Source organism: Myxine glutinosa, chromosome 6 (assembly GCF_964187855.1).
Source record: "Myxine glutinosa chromosome 6, kmMyxGlut1.1, whole genome shotgun sequence".
Classification (NCBI taxonomy): Eukaryota; Metazoa; Chordata; class Myxini; order Myxiniformes; family Myxinidae; genus Myxine; species Myxine glutinosa.
Window position 1 is genome coordinate 83,371,788 of NC_136266.1, and position 21,200 is coordinate 83,392,987.

At 44.6% G+C, this 21,200-nt stretch overlaps 1 protein-coding gene across 4 annotated transcripts in view; it reads right to left on the reverse strand.

Annotated features, from left to right (window-relative positions):
* The window catches only part of LOC137430023 (SID1 transmembrane family member 1), a 145,237-nt gene extending 127,345 nt beyond the window's left edge, over positions 1-17,892 (reverse strand). For 2 of the 4 annotated variants that reach the window (XM_078780064.1, XM_078780065.1), the window contains exons 1-2: positions 17,483-17,849; positions 11,942-12,084 (exon numbers count right to left, since the gene is read on the reverse strand). In XM_078780064.1, the coding sequence (XP_078636190.1) occupies positions 11,942-12,084; positions 17,483-17,641 (302 nt within the window). In that variant the 5' untranslated portion in view covers positions 17,642-17,849. Of the gene's footprint in view, positions 1-11,941; positions 12,085-17,482 lie in introns of all 4 variants that reach the window. The other 2 variants (XM_078780062.1, XM_078780063.1) reach the window with 2 other exon arrangements.
* Between the last annotated feature and the right edge of the window lie 3,308 nt (positions 17,893-21,200).

Sequence of the window (21,200 nt, forward strand, 5' to 3'; positions counted from 1 at the left end):
TTGGCATTTAATATGGAATATTTTTTTTGTGGGGGTGAACATACATTTCAAGATGACTTAGAACCAAACGTTCATTGGAATTGTTGAAATTATTCTAGATTTTGTTAATGTGACCTTAAAAGAAACAAAAACCACATTTGACATTTCAAAGCAAATAAATTGATCCTTGAAAGTGATGTAAACCGATATCGAACTCAATTCACGGACAGTACTGTGTGAAACTTCTGTGCGTTTTCCAGAAGTATCTCTTTATTTTGCACATTAGCCAAAAATTAATTTTAACAAAAGCAAAAGTTAAATTACGACTGGGATTACGGACAGTAAAATTACAGTTCAGTACTTCGTGTAACCCCCACGAGCATCCAGGAGAGCATGTACACGTTGAGGCATGCTGTTCACGAGATTTGCCAAGGTTTGGACAGGAATCGCTTGCCATGCAGTTACAATAGCCTGCTGCAATTCACGCACAGAGGCAGGCTGCTGGTCCAAGTTGTCGATTTGACGCGTTAATTCTGCCCACAAGTTCTCTATCGGATTCATATCCGGGGACATGGCAGGCCACTCCATATGCTCTACACCACGGTCAGCAAGAAAGTGTTGGATCATGCGAGCACGATGAGGCCGGGCATTGTCATCTTGGAAGACAAATTTTCCTCGAAAGGCTGCACGAACAAATGGAAGCAATGCTTCTTCCAGAATGGCCCTGTGCTTGAACTGGTTCAGGTTTCCATTCAGAACAACCAGGTCAGTTTTGCCCCCTGCATGAAAAGCAGCTCAAACGGTCACCCCACCACCTCCATCTTAGACTCTTGGCACTATACAATCTTCATTATAGGCTTTATGCACTTGTATGTGCACTCGGACGTGGCCATATTGACGATAGACCAGAAATCTAGACTCATCACTGAAGATCACGTGATTCCAGTGTCCTGGCTGCCATTGACGGTGCTCTCTGGCCCACTGCAATCGGCGCTGGCGGTGTTGTCTGGTCAGACATGGCTTTCTCAGGGGACGCCTGGCATGATAGCCTGCTTGAACCAGTCGTTGGTTGACTAGCCTTCTGGATACAGGCACATTTGTCAGTTGCTGCCACTCAGCCCTAAGCCGGTTAGCTGACTTGGTACGGCCATTGCAGACTAACCGGTGCAGCTGGTGATCATCCCTCCTTGTGGTTCTGCGGGGACGTCCTGACCTCGGTATTAGAGTAGGGACACCCTTTTGAGCATTTTGTTTCAGGATCTTTGACACCTGACCTTGAGTGATGCCATACTGCCGAGCAATAGCACGCTGTTTCATGCCGGAATTTCGTGAAGCCACCACTAAATAACAAACAGCATTGTAGAGTTGATGGACCATCTCCAGGGGAAGCGGCAATAACTTTTGTAGACATGCAGCAGTTGTTTTCCACTAATACAGAACGCAACAACCCTTATATACCTGATTGTGAAGCAAATCGTCAAATGTACCTGTCCGTACATTTTGTCACGCCACCTGTGATATAATCCTGTTATTGACTTCTTGCTGCGACAGACAATCAGTGACATGTTTCTTTTAACAAATAAATCACCGAAGCGTAAAAGAAACTCACCAGATTGATATACCGAGTTCAGAAAGTAAACCCAAGTCAAGAAGAAAAATAAATTCCATATTAAATGCCAAGTCTGTATGTGTATATATATATATATATATATATATATATATATACACAGTGCATTCAGAAAGTATTCAGACCCCTTCACTTTGTTTCACATTTTGTTATGTTGCAGCCTTATGCTGAAATCGTTTAAATTCATTTTTCCCTCATCAAACTACTCCCAATACCCAATAATGACGAAGAGAAAACAGGATTTTAGAAAGTTTTGCAAATTTAATAAAAAGAAAAAACTGAAATGTCAGATTGACATAAGTATTCATACCATTTGCTATGACACTTGAAATTTAGCTCAGGTGCCTCCCATTTATCTTGATCATCTTTGAGATGTTTCTACACCTTGATTAGAGTCCATCTGTGGTAAATTCAATTGATTGGACATGACTTGGAAAGGCACACACCTGTCTATACAAGGTCTCACAGCTGACAATGCATATCAGAGCAAAAACCAAGCCATGAGGTCGAAGGAACTGACTGCAGAGCTCAGAGACAGGATTGTGTCGAGCCATAGATCTGGAAAAGCCTACAAAAAAATTTCTGCTGCATTGAAGGTTCCCAAGAGCACAGTGGCCTCCATAATTCTTAAATGGAAGAAGTTTGGAACAACCAGGACTCTTCCTAGAACTGGCCGCCTGGCCAAACTGAGCAATCGGGGGAGAAGGGCCTTGGTAAGAGAGGTGACGAAGAACCCGATGGTCACTCTGGCTGAGCTCCAGAGATCCTGTATGGAGATGGGAGAAATTTCCAGAAGGACAATCATCACTGCAACACTCCACCGATCTGGGCTTTATGGCAGAGTGGCCAGACGGAAGCCAAACAGTTCAATCTTGGTTTCATCAGACCACAGAATCTTGTTTCTCTCAGTTTGAGAGTCCTTTAGGTGCTTTTTTGCAAACTCCAAGTGGGCTTTCATGTGTCTTTCACTTTGGAGAGGCTTCCGTGAATAGCTTATCATGGCGTTTTCGTGTGAGCAACGACCCAACAACCTCGACCAAAAGTAAAAATATCATAAACCACAAACACGTATGAGTAGCTTTTTAAACAGTGACTAATGCTGTCTATAATAATAAACAAAGAAAGTTGGAGGAATCCAGACATCACTCAATGCCTATCACATCGCCGAATGCACCTGATCGTAGATCTACTGCAATCTATATACCCCACATGGATAAATAACACGATCCTTCCTGCCGCTAACGTGGACTTCTTCCAAGGCGTTTTTGTGGTGTTTTTCCATAGCCGCTTCTCATTACAAAGGTAATTAAAAAGAGCAATCAGAGATTGCAGACCATTGCCAGGATGTGTTTTCAGTGTTTTTTAAAGGCTTTTGTGTTAAGACAAATATGTCGGCCAAACCACGTGACCGATGACGTCATCATTTTTTCCCTCCACCAATTTATGACTTCATTTACGGTCAAGAAGTTTCATCTTGATCGGATGAAGTTTTGTACTTCCCGAATTTTGACGTCATAATGGAGGCACTTATGACATCATCATTAACATATTTTATTCCCCATGGAGAGTTCTTTACAATGAGACATGTCTCAATTTTTTCTATTCAGCGCTTTCGGAGATAGAGGTGCAAAGTTTTTCGGTTTCTCAAAGATGGCGGCCGATCACGTGACCTATGACGTTATAATTATTAAAAACATTACACCGGTGGAGTTGGACCTATGGTGAAAATTTCCTGTCAATCGGACCAACGGTTGCAGAGAAAATCATATTTATTGTGTGCGGACAAACAAACGAACGGACTCAAATGCAATACCCTCTTCCCTGGCGAGGGTAATAACAACACTTATGATCATGGCATAATATTAATGATACATTTTCAATGACTTGATATAACAGGTTATAATCTCATGCACGGTCTGATCCTTTCAATGACCTGATCTGACATGTTATAATATCATGCATGTTCTGATCCTTTAAATGACCTGTTCTAACATGTTATAATATGCACGGTCTGATCATTTCAATGACCTGATCTAACATGTTATAATATCATGCATGTTCTGATCCTTTCAATCACCTGATCTAGCATGTTATAATATCATGCACGGTCTGATCCTTTCAATGACCTGATCTAACATGCTATAATTTCATGCATGTTCTGATCCTTTCAATTACCTGATCTAACATGCTATAATTTCATGCATGTTCTGATCCTTTCAATGACCTGATCTAACATGTTATAATATCATGCATGTTTTGATGCTTTCATTGACCTGATCTAACATGTTATAAAGTAATGCATGGTATGATCCTTTCAATCAACTGATCTAACATTCAATAATGTCATGCATGTGCTGATCCTTTCAAGGACCTGATCTAACATGTTATAATAATATGCATGTTTTGATGCTTTCATTGACCTGATCTAACATGTTATAAAGTAATGCATGGTATGATCCTTTCAATCAACTGATCTAACATTCAATAATGTCATGCATGTTCTGATCCTTTCAATAACCTTATATAACATGTTATAATCTCATGCATGTTCTGATCCTTTCAATGACCTGATCTAACATATTGGAAAAGTAATAATAATTAGCAATAATAAAAAGTACAAGCGTTACGCCTAGGTACCCCGTCGGTGAAGTGATGCGAGTTGACAAAGTGGAAGACGCAGAAAACATGCTATGATATGATATTTCGCTCACAAGGTTCAGACATACATGGAGGCGGCCATCTTGGATTTTGACGTGGCCACCCAATTTTCAATAGCGTTCTTCCTTATGCCTAGATACACCCACACACCAGATTAGAAGTTGGTACTTCGCTTATTTTTCAAGATATTCTGCTCACAAGGGTCAGACATACATGGCGGCGGCCATCTTGGATTTTGACGTGGCGACCCAATTTTCAATAGCGTTCGTCCTTGTGCCTAGATACACCCAAACACCAGATTAGAAGTTGGTACTTTGCTTATTTTTCAAGATATTACGGTCAAGGTCAAGGTCAAGGTCAAGGTTCCGTTCCGTCAATGTCTCTCCGAAAGGACCGACTGGACAACCCTCCCATCTACTTTCTCAACAATCCTCTCCAAGAAGTTCTGTCGCTCAAGCTTTTGGGTCTCACTATCTGCCATGATCTTTCTTGGGAAAACCACATTTCCAAGCTGGCCTCCAAAGCCAGTCGCCGACTGGGCATCCTCCGTCGTGCGAAGTCCTTCCTTGGCACACCTGAGCTCCTCACCACATACAAGGCTTTCATCCGCAGCTCAATGGAATACTGTTCCCCCCTCTGGGCTGGTGCTCCTGCCTCACACCTTGCTCGGCTTCACGCTGTTGAGGCCAAAGCTTTCAGAATCATTGGAATCTCCTGCGATGTAGTCAACGCCGAGGGCCTTTCACTCACTCACCGCAGGCAGGTTGGTGGTCTTTCTGTCTTCTACCGACTCCTCTCCGGCCTTGCTCCCCCAGCTCTCTCTGTGCTCTGTCCCCCCAATATTCCTTCAGGTTGCACAAGATCTGCCTGCAACCCTCTTCTGGTTAAACTGCCAAAGTCTAGGCTCTCTGCTCACCTTCACTCTTTCATTCCCCTTTTCTCCCGCCTCTGGAACAAACTCCCCCACTCCCTTCAATCCCACTCCTCCCTCCAGGTCTTTAAAACAGCTGTTCACCACCATCTCTTATCTTCCCCCATCGAAAACCTTGATCTTTTCTACCCCCGGTAATTCACCCCAGAGTCCTTGCAGTGTTCATATGTTTTAATCCTCTCCCACCTCCCCCCAAGTCCTCCCGATGTCCCTGCTCTCAAATGTTGTGTTTGTGTCCTTCCCCCTCTCTTTTGTGTCCTTCCCCCTCTCTCCCCATCTTGTCTACCGCTCCCCTTGTTTTTTGTGTTTTGTGTGTCGGTTTGTCTTTTTGTGTGATTAATGTTAGCTCTTTCACGAGCCTCGATCTTGTATCCAAAAAAAAAAAAAAAAAAAAAAAAAGGTTCAGACATATATATGGTGGCGGCCATCTTTGATTTTGACGTGGCGACCCAATTTTAAACAGCTTTCTTGCTTGTGCCTAGATACACCCACACACCAGATTAGAAGTTGGTACTTCGCTTATTTTTCAAGATATTTCACTCACAAGGTTCAGACATATATATGGTGGCGGCCATCTTGGATTTTGACGTGGCGACCCAATTTTCAATAGCTTTCTTCCTTATGCCGAGATACACCCACACACCAAATTAGAAGTTGGTACTTCGCTTATTTTTCAAGATATTCATCTCACAAGGTTCAGACATACATGGCGGCGGCCATCTTGGATTTTGACGTGGCGACCCAATTTTCAATAGCGTTCGTCTTTATGCCGAGATACACCCACACACCAGATTAGAAGTTGGTACTTCGCTTATTTTTCAAGATATTCATCTCACAAAGTTAAGACATACATGGCATCAGACATACATGGCGGCGGCCATCTTGGATTTTGACGTGGGTTGCACCCACACACCAAATTCGAATGCGGTCCTTCCCTTACGCACGCACGCAAACAAGCACGCACACACGCACGCACGCACGGACACACGGACGGAGGGGAAAGCCATAGTCCCCCTTTCGCTACGCTGTGCGACGAGGGACAATAATAACAGGCCCTCCCCCTGGCGCTCCCATAGTGAGCGGGTGTACTAATTTGTCAAATTCAGAATTGCTGTTAGGGTTCGGGTTGGGGTTTGGGTTAGGGTTGTTGTCACAATGTGCTATATTAAATGTTCAATTTCATTTTGCCAATGCACAATAAACGTGGTGCGAATCAAAGTAGCTCATGCCAGCATTTCTTCAAGCACAGCAGGTTGGATTTTGGCACATGGTTTGGGTGCTGGAATGTTGAACTTGTGCATTTCTTCCTGTTTTGAGGGAAATACGAGCCAATGTTGATTAATGAGCTAATCCTTCAGTTTTCATGTTACCACTTGTCCTAACCTTGCAAAATAAATCCACTGGAAGACAATAATTAACTTGAGTTTCAGAGGGTAACATTGCAAAAGTGATGAGCGGCATTTGCCGTGGTGTGCAAATAACAATCAAAGAAAAACACCCATAATTATCTATGTACCGGTACATGCATTGTTGCAATCACGTCTTAAATTTGCTGATCAACAATGGTGCAGCAGCACTTCCAGTTGTTCACAACACCATTGGCACAATGAAGGAAACTTGCGTGTTTTTTCAGGATCTGCTCAGCAATCCGATATTTTACGCAATGCAATTTAAAAGGTAAATCCAGCTGCTGCACCCTCAATACTGTAGCACGTGTGTGAAACCTGGTGGGTAGAGTGCCATGATGGTGTGGTTATCTTTGTGGAACTATTTACAGCTGTAACTGATGCCTTAGACTTAATTAAAACTACACAATCAGGGAAGCTGCACTCAAAGTTCAAACTTTGTTAAGTTCCATGAGCAATGTTCAATGTATTGTCGGCTTAACAGTCATAGAAAGCATTTTGAGTGTTGGCCTGCCGTTTTCAAGAGTACTGCAGAAAACAAACTTAAACATTTATGCTGGTAATATATTTTTCAACACAGTTCATGCTAATGGAAGAGCTAGCACATTGAATGGATCAGGATGTGACACACAAAAACAGGATGAGAAGCAAACATGCATGGGGTACCCAAGATGGATACAGAAGGAAAATCCGAGGCATATGTGAAGAGCCAAATATTCCTGCTACAACTACAATGTGAGCAGGTGTACTGAAACAAAGTATACATTACTCAACAGAAGAGTCCGAACATTTACATTGCCTTCAGAAAGTATTCACACCCTTAGACTTTTCACATTTTGTTGTTTTACAGCCTGAATTGAAAATCATACTAAAATACGCAATTTGGTGTCTGTCTGTCTGATGATTTTTTGACCGCGATACATTCCATCGTTACTTATCCAATCTCAACCAAACTTGACAGGATGACTAAGAGTTACATAATGAAGGTTGTAGCGCATTCATTTGCCCCTCTCCCAAAAGGGGTTTTCTCCCCCAAGTGGGTTTTCCCTGCCACTGCCGCCAATGCAGAAGTGTGTTGAGGTGTATATCCAATATCCATGTTGATTTAGCTTTATTGTGGCGTTTTTCCAAAGCCGCTTCTAATGACAAAACAAATGATAATAGCCGGCGAAGCCGGTGTTGTGAATGAACGCGTATGTATTATGTTGAAAAGCCAGATGTTGCTGGATCCTTTGATAATTTTGAAGCTTTGACGCACCAAATCACACCATGGAGGCCGCCATCTTGCGGATGCGGAAGTATGCATAAACAATTGCGAAAAAGTTCAATAGGAGTTTGTTTCACCCGTCTTTTTTTGATTCACAATGTTATGTTGAAAAGCCAGATTTTGCAGGATCCTTTGAGAATTTCGAAGCTTTGACGCACCAAATCGCTCCATGTAGGCCGCCATCTTGCGTATGTGGAAGTATGCATAAAAAATTGCGAAAAAGTTCAATAGGAGTTTGTTTCACCCGTCTTTTTTTGATTCACAATCTTTTGTTGAAAAGCCAGATTTTGCTGGATCCTTTGAGAATTTCGAAGCTTTGACGCACCAAATCGCTCCATGGAGGCCGCCATCTTGCGGATGTGGAAGTATGCATAAAAAATTGCGAAAACGTTCAATAGGAGTTTGTTTCACCCGTCTTTTTTTGATTCACAATCTTTTGTTGAAAAGCCAGATTTTGCTGGATCCTTTGAGAATTTCGAAGCTTTGACGCACCAAATCGCTCCATGGAGGCCGCCATCTTGCGGATGCGGAAGTATGTTTGCTCCCGTGGCAAACTTTGCGAAATTTACGAAATTTTTGCGAAAATTGCGAATTGCGAATTGTTGCGAAAAATTTGCGAAAAAGTTCAATAGGCTCCCGCGGAACTACGTAACTTCCGGTTAGTGCACACTTCGCGACAACAGTCGCGACTCTGGGGCATTTTCGAAATTTTTCTTTTCTTTAGTGGTAGACCTAAAAAGCTGAATTAGGCTTCAATCCCATGCTCCCATGCTCAGTAGGTTTGTCTGATTTATGATGTTGTCCTGCACCTACCGGTATCAGCGGTTTACATAAAGAAAGAAAGCTCGGTTTGATTAACGACAGTCACACATTGCCGTTGAAACGGCGCTATCGTCTGATCTGTCGGCACTGATCTTACTGCAAGCTAACTTCTTCTGGTGGAGGAAGCCGCAGTGCCCGGAGAGAACCAGCCCTGACAGCGACTGAAGTTAGAAGACTACACACACACATACTGTGAAAACGTATGTTAAGCCCAGTTAAAATTTCTTAAAATAGGCCCTAAGCTAGCACATCGTATAGTTACTTCCTTAAGCTTCTTGTGACATTTATTGTATGCAGGTATTGGGGAGGACTGTCTGCTCTTCTCTTTTACCAAGTTTTACCAGGTAGGGCAAAGGGGGGCATTAGGCTCCAGGGGACATTAGGCTCCACTACATTGTAAATGCATTATATTTACCTTCAAGATTTACAATGTAGTGGAGCCTAATGCACCCTGGAGCTTAATGCCCCGCTTTGCCCTACAGTACCTACTACACCTACCTACTCCCAACTACCTAATCTACTTATGCCATAGTGATGGGTAAAATAGTGGCAAGAGGCTTTGACTTCGCCGGCTCATTGCGGCTTTGCAGTAGTAGCATAATATTAATGTTATTACAAAACATAATTAATACTAATAATGTCCCACCTCCCCAAGGGGTTTTCCCTCCTTGAACAAATGTCGTGTCAACGTTTATAAATAGCTTATCATGGCGTTTTTGTGGGAGCAACAGGCGAACAGCCTCCACCAGAATTAAAATATTATAAACCACAAACATGTATGATTAGCTTTTTAAACAGTCACTAATGCTGTTTATAACACTCAACAAAGAAATGTGGAGGAATCCTGGCATCCGTGAGGTAAGTTTTACTTACAGAACTGAGCGAAGATCTACTGTAATCTATGTACCCCACAAGGGTTGCGTAAATAACATGACCCTTCCTGCCGCTAATGTGGCGATTTTCGTGGCAGCCTTTTGAAACTCTCTTCTGCTGTTTAACATGAAACTGAAAGGGAGGAAGCCTGGGGTGTGCTCATTTACAAGGCAGCGAGCTAGCGCTTCCCAAGCCAGCCATTCCTTAACGCTTTGGAATGGAGTGCTTGCTCGAATGCTTAAACCACTTGGCGATCTCTCCACAATAAACTTGGTAAATGAACACACACCCAATGTTCTTGAGACCCGTCCATAGATCTACTGTAATCTATATACCCCAAAGAGGAATGACCCTTCCTGCCACTCCGGTTGTGAGTGGATGTACTAGTTTTCTAAATCTGCCAATCTTGCAAATGGTTGGTCTTTGAACGGTCCCTTCAAACTTTTAGAAAACCTTCCATTTTGCTTTCAATAACTCTTCATTTCATCCCGTCATGATGTCTTTCTTCAATGATTAGAATTAGGGATCATGATAAGTACAGCATGCAGAGAATGTCAGCACATGATCATTACCCCTTCACAGTCCATAGTTGCACACCATTTTCCAATAACGTTTTTTTTCACGAGTGTCACAATTACTTCCATGGCACCTTATGAGTCAACATAAATAAATGGCAGTCGGGGGAACAATGTTCAATGCATGACATCACCCTCTGTAACTTGTCAATAGTTCAGGTTGCAATCATGATCAAAGGAGTGTCTATTTTTGGAACAAATTGCTCAAATCAAATTTCAATTTTTACCTGTGACATGTTGCAGGTCTACAAGGCTTCACATTGCTGTTATTGTTGTTGTTGTTGGGGTTCTTGTTGGCGGTTGATGTTTGAAATGTGCACCCATTGGTCGGGCAGCTGTCGCACCGCACCCGCATCTGTCGCATGAGCCCACCCACGATAGCACCGAGATGATATGATATGGCCTCCATCTTGGTTTTATGGTGGGCCTAACACATTCGGTATTTAGGCCCATGCTGATTTATACACTGCCTGGGTTTGTTGCATCAGATTTCCATTGACTTTGTTTGGGGGTCGATTATTAATCACAATGAGAGACCCTGGAAAAATATAATCACACGTCGAATAATAGTAAGGTTTAATCAAGTCCGTCAGAATGCATGGTAATCGAGGGTTATGTTACGCTACATAATCAAGTGTTACGTTACGCAAATTACTAAAAAAAATAGCGTTACCTAATCTTTGAATGGCTCCATGTTGGGGTTAAGCAATCCGTGACCGTGTGACGAATCAGCTCGTTCTGATATAACTGTCGCGGAGGGTGACATGGATGAGAGGTGCGAGGTAAAAAAATTTCATTGCGCATTAAATGTGTGTTTCGCAATCGTGCTGTCATCTTTTAAGAGTGCGTTAAATGAACATTGCCCAATCTGCCTGTTACTAGATTTTGTCGCAGGTTGAGACCACAGTGCAGTCTTTCTTGTTTAATGATGAGCTGAAATGTATATGACGAAACTTTGATATTTGCTAAATGGATATTATATCTTAAATTTGCTTAGAAACTGGCATCAGCAAAAAAGGACTGCTTGAGCTCTTTAAAGACCCCATAATGACTTTCATGAAGAGTAGGTGGACTATCGCTGACAACCAGGCCCAATTTGAAAATTTTGAAATTTATGCCAAAATCAGCTCCAGTCGAACACAAGGTCTAGCGCACCATTTTGTGATAGAATTAGGCTAATCTACCTTCTATTTGCCGAGCCCACGAGTTGGGATCAATTGTGGCCATCAAAGAAGGTCTAGTCATCATAGTGGAGACAAAGTGGCGCCTTCATGGATCCTTGAAGACCACCAGGGATAGACAACTTCAAGAGGAGATGATATAAGGAACCAAAGGGAGTAGAAGAAGAGCAGGAAAGGTTGGAGTGAAATTTGCATGTGGTCCAGCCAAGCAGAGAGCAGCAGGCATGCAGTCGGAGAATATATGGTTGGGAAACCAATAGATTTGGTGAGGATCGAAGTGTCACAAATTATAATCTCCTGACCTTTGCACATTATTTTGTCCAGTTATTCTATAAAACACAATCATGGCAAAAGGACTGGCTCAGATGGAGAACATACTCTCAAAACCAACATGGATTCACAGCATATTACAATGTTGTCTAAAAATGTTAATCATCGAATGTGCACAAATTTGGCTTTAAAAACTCCACTGTAAGCCAATACGAGTTATTTCTATGCAAGCCGTTACAGTAACCTAGGGATTGCTCGGAAATAAGAGTACAGTATGGAGTATTGACTCAATTTTGAAACTCACTCAAACCACATTTGTCTCAATCAAGATTGAGTGAGATATGTTCCATACCTTTGATTCCCATACATCAGCGGTAGGGTCCACGCTTTGACTCTCATTTCAGACCATGCCACAAATATCACCTGGTAGGCATGGTAACATCCATCTGTCACTTCCTTCACTGCCATCCTTGCTCTCAACACATGCTGTTCGCCCTAATTCAGAAAAAAGAGGAACTTGAAAAAGCACATTCATATACTGATGCCGACATGCATACACAAACAGCTGAACAAACGCCATAATGTTGAATCATGATTCCATATCAATTATTGCATTGTGAATTTATGCTATACAGTTATAGTGATGATATAAGAAGCCAAGAGGCAAAATTAACATATTGTAAAATGTATGTGATCACTTAAGTGATCCAGAAGAGTCAAACAGTGACAGGCAGAATTCAAACACAGTCCGAACCTTCCTGTTTGTACCTGAATCCAATGATCTAGCTATGCCTTGTGGTATATTCACACCAAATGACACAAGACAGAAACCTTTTAAAATGACTTGCTGTACCACACACTTGGAATATGTCTTTCAATCCTGACAAGCGTTACGCCTAGGTCCCCCGTCGGGGAAGTGCTGTGAGTTGACAAAGTGGAAGACGCAGAAAACATGCTATGATATGATATTTCGCTCACAAGGTTCAGACATACATGGAGGCGGCCATCTTGGATTTTGACGTGGCGACCCAATTTTCAATAGCGTTCTTCCTTATGCCTAGATACACCCACACACCAGAAGGTACTTTGCTTATTTTTCAAGATATTTCCCTCACAAGGTTCAGACATATATATGGCGGCGACCGTCCTGGATTTTGACGTGGCGACCCACTTTACAATAGCGTTCTTCCTTATGCTGAGATACACCCACACACCAAATTAGAAGTTGGTACTTCGCTTATCTTTCAAGATATTCATCTCACAGGATTCAGACATACATGGCGGCGGCCATCTTGGATTTTGACGTGGCGACCCAATTTTAAACAGCGTTCTTCCGTGTGCCTAGATACACCCACACACTAGAAGGTTGCTGTACCACACACTTGGAATATGTCTTTCAATCCTGAAAAATCCCACACACTCGCTGTATCTCTCTCTGAAAGGACCGATGGCAAATCCTCCCATCTACTTTGTAACAACTCTCTCAAAGAGATTCAGTCACTGAAACTCTTGGGTCTCTCACTCAGCCATGATCTCTCTTGGGCACGCCACATTTCAAAGTTGGCCTCCAAAACCAGACGCCGAATGGGCATCATCCGTTGGGGAAAGTCCTTCCTTGGCACACTTGAGCTCCTATACACCTACAAGGCTTTCATCCGCAGCTTGATGGAGTACAACTCTCCCATCTGGGCTGGCTCCCCTGCCTCACATGTTGCTCAGCTTGCCACCATGAAAACCAAGGCTTTCAAGATCATTGGAATCTCTTGCAATGAAGCTGAGTCTATGGGCCTGTCAGTTCGCCATCGCCGACAAGTCGGTGGTCCCTTTCTTCTTTCTACTCATTTCTGGTCTTACACCCTCTGGCCTCTCCGTGCTCTGTTCCATCCTCCCCTCCATCCCCATCCCCCCCCCCCCCCCCCAAGTATCTGCAAGACAAACGTGGTCCACCAGCAAAACCTCCTAGTGAAACTGCATAAATCCAGAACCACTACTCACCTCCACTCATTTATTCCACTTTTTCCCTCCTGTGGAATGACCTCCCAATGTTCTCTTCAATCTCAATCTTCCTTCCTGGTCTTTAGGACAGCTGTTCACCACCATCTCAAGTCATCCCCCATCCAAAACCATGCTCTTTTCTACACCATTTAAACCCTCCACCTATCCCAAAACTTTGCTGATATATCCATCTTGTTCATCCCTTGCTTTCTCCCCTAACCATCATCATTACCTGCATCCCTTGACTGTCCCGTCTCTGTCGACTTTCTCCCTCTACCCTGCTGTTGGCATTTCCCCTTTCTCCTGCTGTTTCCTTTGCCATGTTGTGCCCTGATCTGTTCTGCTTCCTAGCTCTTCCATGAGCCTAGACCTTGTAATAAAAATAAAAATAAATAAGTAGAGCTACATTCAAAATGCACTGCCCCCATGCCAAATAAATAAATAATATATCCTCCAGCACACGACATTGCCAGGGTGCCTTCGTGTAGCACTTTTAGATGGAATTGGGAGGGAGCGGTGTACAATATTTGATTGATTAAAGTCTTTTCCTACTCGTTGCCCAAACTCTGAAGGAATGCTCAAAAGGAGCACACTCACATTCAAGCTGTCTAGTCTGGTTTTGATTCCCAACCCAGAGTGGTCCCTCTGATCTGATTTTTTTTTGAGATACTGACTTTGTTCTTTCCTGGAAGTTCCAGCAGTGTCCATGTGTTTTATACTTTCCCACCCCCTTCCCCCCCCCCCCGCCTTCCCCTGCCTCCTCCCCCCAAGCCCGCTCCCTCCCACAGATCTTCCGTTGTCCCTGTTCTCTGCTGTTGTACTTGTGTGCTTCCCTCTCTCTCCCCATCTTGTCTCCCCCTCCCTTTTTTTTGTATGTTTTGTGTGTCCGTTTGTTGTTGTTTTTTTGTGATTGATGTTAGCTCTTACACGAGCCTCGATCTTGTATACAAAAAAAAAAGAAAGAAAAACTATTTTAGGGCTCAAACCCCCCCACATCTACTTAAACCCTGATTTTTTTTTAATGCCATGACCAAACTTGAGTTGCAACATACCACATATCATTGTGCCAAGTTTGGTCACAATTCCATCAGCGGTTTCGAACAAGAAGTTGGAAGTGTTTAAGGACTGACGGATTGACGGACCCAGTCTACATGTGCTGATGGATGTTAAAGGTCCCAGTGTATGTCAAAATTAGGCTGTTGTGTGCCAGCATCCTGGACATATTACAAATTTCTGCCCTGACGAAGGCTGGGAAGAGCAGCGCCAAACATTCCATTGTATTCTCTGCCAAGTATCTGCTTTGGCCGTGCTGACGGTCTGAAAGGGGGCAATAAAGAGAATCCAATTCTTTGTCTGCTCCCAATTCAATGACCTGATCTAACATGTCATAATGTGATCTTTTCAAATATCTGATCTAACATGTTATATTGTCGTGCACGGTCTGATCCTTTCAATGGTCTAACTCTAATCTAACATAAGTAATTGTAATAACTAGCCGAAACCCGTGGAACATCTACGGAAGGGAGGATGTGGTGTATGGATAGAGTGTACCATTATGGATGGCATAGGGGAGTTAGGAAGAAAGATGAGAATGAAGAGTGCGTATATGAACAACGATCGCCGACACCGGCACAAATGCATGCTCTGGATTGTCCAATCAGCGGACGGCTTGCTTCGCCTTCGCCCAGCAAACGCCAATACGATGGCGTCGTAAGATGGCGTCGTATCGGCAGTTAATCGGATGCTTTTGGGCCCCAACGTCGGCTAATTCAGATTTTTCGAGTATGGCTGTACGTGATAAACAAAGAGCGCGGTTCGTAGATCGTAAATCCATTAGTGCCGTGGGCATCGGGTCACTGGGTGCGGCGTAAAAGGGATAACAAAGTCGAGTCCTTACGCTATTGTTATATAGATAATTGGCAATAATAATATAATAAGGATAATAACATGACTCCCCCCTGCAGCTCCCTTAGTGAGCGGTGTACTAGTTCATATAAATGCTGCTTTGTTTTCAGTATACACAAGTTTTCAAAACCCGAGACACCAGTCTCATGTTCAACATCACTGAAATTATATTTCTTATGAGTTATGTCCATAGTCTGCAGACAGAACGTCAATGCTGACAAAGCCGTTTCATGCAAAGATTGCACTGGATGGTTTGCCATTAGTAATCAGGTCTCCTTACGGTAAATTAAAGAATTGTCCGGCTTGTGATAGAGTGGGATTAAACACAGAGTCAAAATGTCATGAACAATGTATAATCTGTGATTATCTTATAACTAGCAGAGGTACTCAGACGAGGTGGAGACGTACAGGGAGGGTTGAGGGAGAGAAACGGTCGGGGGAGAGAGGGGATAGCCAGAGAGGGGTGGGGGAGAGAGAGGGGTAGACAGAGAGGGTGGGGGAGAGAGGGGATAGACAGAGAGGAGTGGGGGAGAGAGGGGATAGACAGAGAGGAGTGGGGGAGAGAGGGGATAGACAGAGAGGAGTGGGGGAGAGAGGGGATAGACAGAGAGGAGTGGGGGAGAGAGGGGATAGACAGAGAGGAGTGGGGGAGATAGGGATAGACAGAGAGGGGTGGGAGACAGAGAGGGGTGGGAGACAGAGAGGGGTGGGAGACAGAGAGGGGTGGGAGACAGAGAGGGGTGGGAGACAGAGAGGGGTGGGAGACAGAGAGGGGTGGGAGACAGAGAGGGGTGGGAGACAGAGAGGGGTGGGAGACAGAGAGGGGTGGGAGACAGAGAGGGGTGGGAGAGAGAGAGGGGTGGGAGAGAGAGAGGGGTGGGAGGGAGAGAGGGGTGGGAGAGAGGGAGGGGTGGGAGAGAGGGAGGGGTGGGATAGAGAGAGAGGGGTGGGAGAGAGAGAGGAGTGGAAGAGAGAGAGGGGTGGAAGAGAGAGAGGGGTGGAAGAGAGAGAGGGGTGGAAGAGAGAGAGGGGTGGAAGAGAGAGAGGGGTGGAAGAGAGAGAGGGGTGGAAGAGAGAGAGGGGTGGAAGAGAGAGAGGGGTGGAAGAGAGAGAGGGGTGGAAGAGAGAGAGGGGTGGAAGAGAGAGAGGGGTGGAAGAGAGAGAGGGGTGGAAGAGAGAGAGGGGTGGAAGAGAGAGAGGGGTGGAAGAGAGAGAGGGGTGGAAGAGAGAGAGGGGTGGAAGAGAGAGAGGGGTGGGGGAGAGAGAGGGGTGGGGGACAGAGAGGGGTGGGGGAGAGAGAGGGGTGGGGGAGAGAGAGAGGTGGGGGAGAGAGAGAGAGGGATAGACCAACAGTAATCTGGTCAGGAAATTGTGATTTGTTTATGGTGGCTGCAATAATTGGCTTTCACTTGGTGAAAGACACGGTGAGATTTTTTAAACGTCGACCAACAACCCGTGCTGTCAGATGGAACATCCAACTTAATATCCATCCGAGGGATGGGAGACTATCTCACACCGCAACAACACCCTGCCGGCAAAGCACCAATCCCACAGTTAATAGTCGAGTCGGAAATCGAACTCAGACTAGACACCTCTGCACCGACCGGAGACTCAGAGTACCCTGACACTAGATTTATAAAATGACACCAAGCACTACCAGGTAAAATAAACCATTCAATACAAGTATGATCAAGTTAGACTAATACCGCCAGGGACCAGGATTCAAAATCCGGGCAAGGTGCAGCAGCGTCCTCGTGAAACTTTTCGAAAACCCATCCCTAATCCCAGGCAAAGGTGAACTTTGAATCAACACAGAAACACGATCTCCCGTACACTGTACTGCGTGTACCGCAACGTCGTGTTGGAAAGAACGGGACAGGGTAAAGGTAATAATATTGTTAAATCTCTCCAGAAATTACGACGTGGAATCGAAGAAACAAAAGAGCACATGAATGTTGTAGTGACGTCATAACACTTCGCGCGCCAAGCTCACCTGTTCAAAGTCGAGTTGATCCTCAAACTCCTTTCTGTCCGTCTCATTAACCGTCCAGGTGTGTTTCGTGGTGAAGACTACCAAGGTCGAAGAAGACAGAAGGAAGAGAGAGAGGATGCGCCGTGAGAGCAAACCAGAGTTCATTGAAAGCACGAGCATGTCGGAGATGCTCTTTGGATTCGTTCCGCTCTCAATGCAACCGGTCTTCCTCTTTAGTCTTTATTGAATCGCTGCCTTTCTCCAGTAATAATAATTATTATAATAATAATACTGTCCTGTATTATGATACTAGTCTCCTACTCAGCTAGGTTTAGATCGGTTGCTCTTTATTACCCAGCACAACCTTTTTTTCGCCTCCCTCGTCTTCATCGAATCAATGGAGTCTTGCCTCTTTGGCCCCTCCCATTATTGTCTTTGGCTCCTCCCCTTGACGCCCACTCGCATCTTACAAGGAAACACAAGGAACATCAACACAGGATGCCAGAAGCAAATCAATCAAGCCTGGGCAATCATGCCAACATCGTTGTGCTGCCCATGAACTCCACAACTTCCAGATGCCGATCCAATTCAATTTTAAAACTATCGACTATCAGTGACGTTAAATACTTATCAGTGACGTCACTACCCTTGCAGGAAGGCCATTCTGTGCATTCACCAATCTCTGAATGAAAGATACCGAGCTGCATTTACGACTGTCCTAACTATATAATCCTCTGCTTTACTCTTTAATTATACCACTTTGTCCTGTCACTATCTATTCTGCTGAAAAATACTCTGCATTTATTATCGATTAGTGACCTTTACGACTACATTACCACACTACTACACTACTACACCACTACATTGAGCTTCACCTTCACACTTTTGACCTTTACTTTTTTTACTTTACTTAATTTTTTTACTTTCTTCTTTTTTTTTTTTAACCTTTATTACACTACTACATTTGGCTACGACAGCTCCACCCCGCTACCGTGCAAGAGCTATCGGGACAAGCTGGGCAGCCAAAATGCCAACACGGCCCATGAGTGTCCATAAGGGTGCGACCCACCATCCATCCTTCGGCCCCCTGCGAGGAACACGGCGCCACTAGCCCCAGCTGGCCAATGTGGTGAACACCAACTGCAAACTCCACCATTCCCAAGGCCTCGGACCTGGGGGGTACGGTCGCAGTGCGTAGCATCCTCATCACATCCCCTGCACATCTCACACCGCCCCACCCTCCTCCCCCCACTCGTCTACTCACATGCAGCACCCAGTACCCATCCACACTTGACCACACCCAAGGTGGGAATTCCCACGGGCATGGATGTGTGTGACATTTGGACATCTTCATTTAGATGCTGCACATTCAGTTTTACAAAATGGTTACTGGCAATTGATCAGATCCACAAATTATGTAATCGACACAATTTATTGATTTCTGATAACATGTGAATGCATGTGCGTGCACATGGGAAATACAGTTTGAAATGTGTAATTACACCAAATGTAAAATGTGACTTAAAGAGCTCAAATCATCTCCCTCCCCATCCCCATCCCTCCCACATCACGCACACTGCACCGGGGAGTGGGTCACACACAAACACACACACACACACACACACACACACACACACACACACACACACACACACACGGGGGAGTGGGTCACACACGGGGGAGTGGGAGAGGAACATGACGTGCATTGGTGGTCTCGTTCTGTTCCCTCATTCTTTTATTAATTTTGAAAATGGCAGTTATAAATGACCCTCATGCAACTCATTGAGACAGCGCTGACATAAAGAAGCAGGAATGACCACCCACAGCCCCACATTACGTAACCTTGAGCTAAAGACAGCTCGGATACACACAACGCATATGGAGCATATTCTGAGTTATGACGTCAAGAGCAACTCGCATCAAGAACCTGACTAAACAACATCCGCAACACGTGACAGCACGGGGTCACGACGAATGGCAACGGCCACTTCCGCAGCGATTATAATCGTAATTACCGGACCAGATTCTATCTGTTCCAACATGAACAGTGAACACCTCTACCTCATCTGCAGGTTCGGCTTCGGCTTTTGGAGAGAACAAAGCTCTGACATTTCATGTCAGTGTTGTTCGGAAGTGACGTGGGTTTTACTCGAACGGGCGTTGCGCATGCGCTGTGTGTGTGCCCCCGGTTCGGTTTGCTGAAATCCATCCTGTGGCCTCTGTTGATCGATCACCTTGATGCGTGGTGAACAAAGCCAATACATCTATGAAGCCCGAACGTGTTTCGTTGAGTTTTCGCTCAGAGTGAAGGAGCAACGACTACATTTGTTGGTGTGGTGGCATCGTCTTCGAACCTATTCACCCCCTGGTTTAGCAATCGACGGAGACCGAACGGTATATTCTCGCCTTATTTTACACGAGCGTTGTCAGTGTCACATATACGTGATCAACCAACCAGAGGAATACCATCTGGATAACACGAGCAGTCTAATTTCGGTTTCAGGCAGGGTACAACATGGTGGATACTCATCAAGCACCAAGACAGTGGTGTCTCAGTAAAATTGAAACTGTTAATTATTTCGAGAATTGGCGTCAGAACTTGCATTATACACTACCCGTGGATGCTAACTTTGCCCTGTTTCTTGTTGATGGGACCCAATGGGGAAAAAACCCCAGAGCTGCCCCTCAGGGGATTTACCGATGATGGGGCAGAGGTCCAGGAGGTGGGACGCCGCACAGCCCAACAGAAAGAAAACATGCTGGGACTGATGCTGGGTCAAGTAGCCAATTATTGTCCCGTGATTTCTCGAAGCACCATTGTAAAGAATTCCACATCCGTAGAGAGCGTTTGGCAAGTCATTTGGAGAGAGCATTTGGCCACTTCATTTACTTTTCTGATATTCACCTCGAACCAGAGGAGCGTCCTGAGGACCTTTACCAGCGTGAAAAGGCCTTTATTGAGGACAACCTGCTGCACCATTACAGCGGTATCACCCATCATGGGATGGGACCAACCGAAGACAAAGAACTGTCACCTTCTCTCGAGAATTTCATTGTACTCACTTGGCTGTGTTTGGTACACAATGACCTCCCCAAGTTAGTCAAACAACATTACGGTACGGAGCTTCGTTCCCACACTTTGGCATCCATCATACCTGAAATATCCCAAGCCTTGGCATCCTTCTTAGATGAGGTCCATACTGCAGAGGGCATTAAAATTATGCGTACTGCCACATTTCGCCCTGGTTGACCTGTTCGAAGACCTCTAGTTCCTCCGCGGCCTATCCAGTTCTCCGGAATTCCTCGAGAACCGAGACTCATAAAGTCATGTCCCTTGTGTAAACAGGCGGGGCGTGCCGATCTTCATTTTCTCAGCGAATGCAGCTTCCTGCCTGACCAGGATCGCAAGTATGTGGCCAAAGCCCGACAAATTGCCCAGATTTTTGACGATGACAAAAATGATTCTCGTCACAATGGTAACGTTGAGTCTGACAACGATGCCAATTCTGCCTCTGCTCTCAAAATCCAGATTTGCCAGTCCCTGTATTTGGACACTTTTTATGGTTATCAAACCGCCCGCGTTACTATCAACAGCGGAGCGACTGGTAATATGATACAAGTGTTCGCAGCCAAAAGCCTAGGTGTTCCAATGCAAAAGAGCTCTCAATCCGCTCACCAGGCCGACGGATCCTCACCACTCGAGGTTATTGAGGAAACGCGTTTCAGATTGGTCCGTGAC